This window comes from Eptatretus burgeri, chromosome 7, assembly GCF_056783735.1.
Source record: "Eptatretus burgeri isolate ZD-2024b chromosome 7, Ebu_testis_v1, whole genome shotgun sequence".
In the NCBI taxonomy this organism is placed as follows: Eukaryota; Metazoa; Chordata; class Myxini; order Myxiniformes; family Myxinidae; genus Eptatretus; species Eptatretus burgeri.
Window position 1 is genome coordinate 98,776,639 of NC_140967.1, and position 5,130 is coordinate 98,781,768.

At 41.0% G+C, this 5,130-nt stretch overlaps 1 protein-coding gene across 5 annotated transcripts in view; it reads right to left on the reverse strand.

Moving 5' to 3' along the window:
- The window catches only part of LOC147023888 (regulator of G protein signaling 7-like), a 318,575-nt gene that overhangs the window by 117,753 nt on the left and 195,692 nt on the right, over positions 1-5,130 (reverse strand). For all 5 annotated transcript variants that reach the window (XM_085889793.1, XM_085889789.1, XM_085889790.1 and 2 more), the window contains one exon: positions 583-633. In XM_085889793.1, coding sequence (XP_085745919.1) covers positions 583-633 — 51 coding nt within the window. The remainder of the gene's footprint in view (positions 1-582; positions 634-5,130) is intronic.

The following is a 5,130-nucleotide window of genomic DNA, read 5'->3' on the forward strand; positions in this document are numbered from 1 at the left end:
AGAAGGATCAACACACTGGTCCATAGTATCTCAAGTCAGCCACCTTAACCATTAAGCCAGTAACAGCCTTAGAAAAGACGGTGAGGATGTTGAATATGTTCATGAGTTGTTCGAGCACAGTCTCTATAAGTACTGATAATAATTAATCGAGACAAATCGCGACAATAAAATTTTGAGAAATGTTGCATTAGGACAATATCCGAATGGGATAAATCTCTACTTTTCTAGCTCATGAGCAGGTTTTATTTAGTATATGTTGCTGTGCATATATCTTGGTCCAACGAAGCAAATAAAAGAAGAAAAAAACACCAATCTTGAATGCTTCAATAATTAATTTTTAATTTTAAAAATGATTCCACTGTCAGCCAGTATCAACTAGGCTTTCATTAGGTCTTAAGCAGCTGTGTGAAGCTCTGCCTTATTCCATTTCTGAGTCATTGCCCAAAGGTTCCCAAAGAAACGAAGAAAACTGCATGGCATCTTCATTTCCTCAACGTCGACCACACGTGTTGGTGGTTACCGCATAACCCAGGAGTAAAGCCGCTTGCGATAAAGACCAAAAAGATGCTTTAATTGGGGTACCTTGGTCATCAATCTGCAAGTTCTTCATCAACCACTGTAGAATGTCTGAACCTGTAAAAAGAATGCATCTTCCATTAAAAAAACCAAAGGGAACAACAATAAAACCTTCAAAGTTAGAGCAATTGTTATTACAAGAATTGCAACAAATCGATCTGTTATCGACCTGTTAGTGTTCCCATCTGACCCCCTGGCTCATGCAAATAATCCGGGTTGAAATCCCACATACCATATGTGTTTGTCCATTGTCTACTAATGCCATAGTCATTTATGGAAAAGGGCAGTGATGTCCACTCGTGTCTTTGGTCTGCATGTCATTGCTGCATAAATTCCTCCATGAGTCCAAGAAAAATGAAAAAATAAATCATAAAACGATGACACATGATGAAATAACTACCGCAATTTCTTCCAATTGAAAAATATCAATCAAGTGCAACGGCAATTGGATATATTGATCTATATTCGACAAGATCAACAGTGGAAGGTAAATTATATTTTTGGTGCAAATTATTTAATAATCCGAAGGTTCAAAATCTTTAAAAAGTTTTAATTTCGGACAAATTGAAGGTTATTATTTTCATTTTGTGCTGTTTTAAAGTGGATGTTTTGTAGCATATTCCAGTCTTCCCTTGTGAAGGGAATAGAATTGTTGATTCTATTTTTTCCATTTTTTTACATTTTCCTGAGGATATTAGTCGTCACCCGTATGTCGCACGTTGTTGTGGGTTGGCATCAGTTTTTCCAGGGACATGGCAGTGCCGTTGATGCGGTGCCTCCTCCTGGAGGTTATACCAGGATTTTGGAATTTGTTCATGGTTCCGGCAATAACTCGCATACTCTTCACGAAGGACATCGTGGGATCTTTCAAGTCCACCAACTGATTGTGGCATGCAGAACTCCCAGTCTAACCTCCATCCAAAGGACGGCACACACACATTAATGAATCTCCCTGCCTGTGAGACACCAGGGTGACAGTTTATATCTGGGTTAGGATTCAAGCGCAGGTGAGACGGCTCAGAGCAGAGTACGCGCACCTCTAGTCAAAGCTACCCTACCAACCCAAAGACAGGAGAACGGACAAGTGACTTTTTTTTTTGTACAAATCTCAATTTACATTCGTTTCTTCCAGACACAGGGATGTTGTTTATTAAATTTCTGACTGGTCTCTCTGTCCATTTTTTTGATCAAAACCAGGCTTCCTCTTCTATTGCTCGCAATATAATTTCTTTGTTTTCACACCTGATAAGTCAAACGTTTCAACTTCACCTTATCAGCTTGATTACACCCAATCCCATCAAGTCTCAGAAGCTAAGCAGAAGCAAGTGTGGTTCGTATGAATAAAATTATTTTTGTAATATCAGGGAAGGCAGGATAACTTGCTTGAAAGTGTGCTCATCTCTGAGCTGCCTGTTCCTGAATTTATTCTCAATTATAGTGTAACTCGAAATGACCATAATATTATTCAGAACGAAGGACAAATCTTGCTGCTGAAGGCTGTTGTTGATGTGTCGACAGACAGGTACATCAACGGATGAAATTAAACAGGACATTGATTGAGGTGTGCTAACCACAGGGGTAGGAAAAAAAAAAAAAACAACCCACTTTGGTTCTTCACTCTATTTAATGAGCTGGTCTTCATTAGGGATTACTTATTACTGTGGGATTAAATTACAAATCCAACCTGCTGGTTGCATCATTACTGAGGCACAGCTGTTCCACAGATATAAAGGCAGGAATTTGGGATTTGCCCAGGGTGCAGTCGTCAATAACTCACATAGTTTGTCACTTTGGTGACCCTGGGATCTTTTATCTTTATCATCTCATGCTGGCAGATTCTCCCCAGCTAAACATCTGCCTGAAGGATGTCACACTCGTTGTCTTCTTATTTTGATGACAATTCAGAATCAACACATTTTGAATCTGATAACACACCTAATGACCACACAAGCAGCTCAGAATCCGATAATACATGTTCATCCCACACACAACCTTTCTCTTCCTTTGGTCCTGCACAGCAGAGAATTTCTAGTTTTTGAGGATTGTCTGAAGGCTTTGTTCACTCGGTGTCTCGGATGTGGTGCCAGAATTCAGACACCAATGCTTACAAGAAAGACAAGGGATACTCTGCTGAAAGTGCAGTACCAGTGTGAGTCTGGTCACTCTGGTTGGTGGTACTCTCAACCAGTCTTGAAAGGAATGGCAGCTGGAAATCTTCTCCTCTCAAGTGCCATTCTATTCACAGGTCTCACATATGAGAGAGTGAAATTTTTTTTTTCTGTTCTCCATGTACCTTTGATCTGTGAGAACCACTTCTACAAGCTACAGAACCAGTACCGTTTCCCCATAGCCCACACACAATACACCCACCAAAAAGAAGCATGCACTGCTGCTTTTGGTCTGGGTGAGTGCGACTCTCATTGGTGATGGAAGATGCGACTCACCTGGCTTTTCAGCCAAATATGGCACATATTCATCGATGGAGGTAGACACAGGTGCAATTTTGTCTTTCACCCTTGGACATGCATCAGTCAGTCAATCTCTTCAGTTCCAATGGAGAGAGACAGTTGCAAAGAGTGTCTCACTGAAATTGAAGATCATGGTGTCAACATCAAGGTTCTTGGGACAGACAGCTGCACCAGTGTGGCTAAGCTGATGCGTACGGAGTACAGTCACATTAAACACCAATATGATGTGTATCATAATGAAAAGAGGATCAGGAATAAGCTGAGGAAAAAGGCAAGTCAGAGGGGTTGCTCTGATTAAAATCCTGAGATCAAGGCAGTAACAAACCATTTGTGGTTTTGCTGCCAAAATTGCAACACCGATCCAAACATTTTGAGATAAATGTGGATCAGCATCATTTACCATGTGACTGATTTGAACGGGTGGGGTTTGTTTGACCACTTCCACTCCAGTAGCCACCCTCCATTGAACCCAGATGAAAGTAGGAGGAAGAGATGGCTCACACCACACTCACCATCTCACAAGGCATTGAAGGAAGTGGTACTTGACAGAAAGGTTCTTGTGGACATCTAAAAGCTGATTCTGGCAGTACACACAGGACACCTTGAGGCATACCACTCACTCATCACCAAGTACTGCCCAAATAGACAGCACTTCTCTTATCGAGGGATGGTTGCAAGAACTGAACTCGCCATTCTTGACAACAACAGCAACCTGGAGAGGTCTCAGGCAAGGACAGCTGAAGGCATTACCCAGGTTCAATGCAGTGTTCCCCAAGAGGACACAAGAGTGGGTTGCCAAGGCGATCAGAGAGAAGTCCCACAGTTGGAGAAACAATCTGACTGAGCATGTGGTGAAGTTGAGAATGGGACAAGCCACTGCAGATAACATCCCAATTCCACAAGATATCCCCAGGAACATTGCTACAAAGGAAAGACCAGCAAAAGAAGAAATTGTGCAGAAACATGTCTCGCTTTGTTAACAGATGGTCATAGTAGATGATAAATGGGGTTTCTGGGACGCCCATTCAAATGAATGGGGGGAAAGGGAAAAACTTCCTGACCCAAACCCCAAAAGCTCAAAATAGGAGACTCATTTTCTCCCCACCTATCCCCTTCCCTCCCATACAAGCAAATGTAAAATTAAGACTCATTTAATTTTCTTTTAACATATATTTCCATCGAGTATATTCACTTTATCTCTTCAAGCACAAAAGAAAGGGAAGTTCACTATCCCTCCTTTGGTTCTGTAAAATTGGGAAGTGCCTTTAAGAGCACAGTCGTGCTGTGAAAATGAGGAAGTATTCTGTGCCCATGTCTCTCATGGTTATCTATCTATAATTCCAGCAATCTCTGTATGTATGTGTGTGTCTGTCTGTCTGTCCGTCTGTGAGCGCTATTTCTCGACAACCACTGGTCTGATCAAATTGAAACTTGCCAGGTATATTGCTGGGGATGTGCCTTTTCTGAGGTTTGATATTAATCGGACAAGTGGTTCCCAAGTTATGGCCAAGTTAGAGCGCGTTCCCCATTAGGGGTTACAACGTACGGACTTCCGCAGAGTGATGACTTACTGTATTCTAATCATTTCTTATGCGCATTTATAGATAAACACAATGCCCCAATCCAGTTGTCGTTTTCGAGAGCAAAGGAATGGCTGTGTGCTTGTTTGAAAGTTTTATTATTTTTTTTTTTTTGCACTACGGCCACGCACGTATGGGCACGCTAAGCATTCGTTGGTACAAGTTATCTATAAGTTATCGAAACGTTCTGTGCTCGTTAGTAATACGTTATACATACGTCCAACTCGTTAATATACGCCCAAAACTGAAAAAACCATCAATAGTTCAGCGTACGCCAGCATTTTAGATCAATTTTGATACGTTGCCATACGCTGGCTAAATCATCAAGGTGTGACGGGCTTAAACACCATTCTGTAAGAATTTTATGACTTCAACAGGTGGTAGAAGACCATAACTATCAAAATAATATTTGTCTTGACTATTAAAAATACAAACCCAATGAGAACCGTTCCCATTATTATCTTCCAAGTTCATAATAATATTTTGTATGTTTAGACACGTTTATT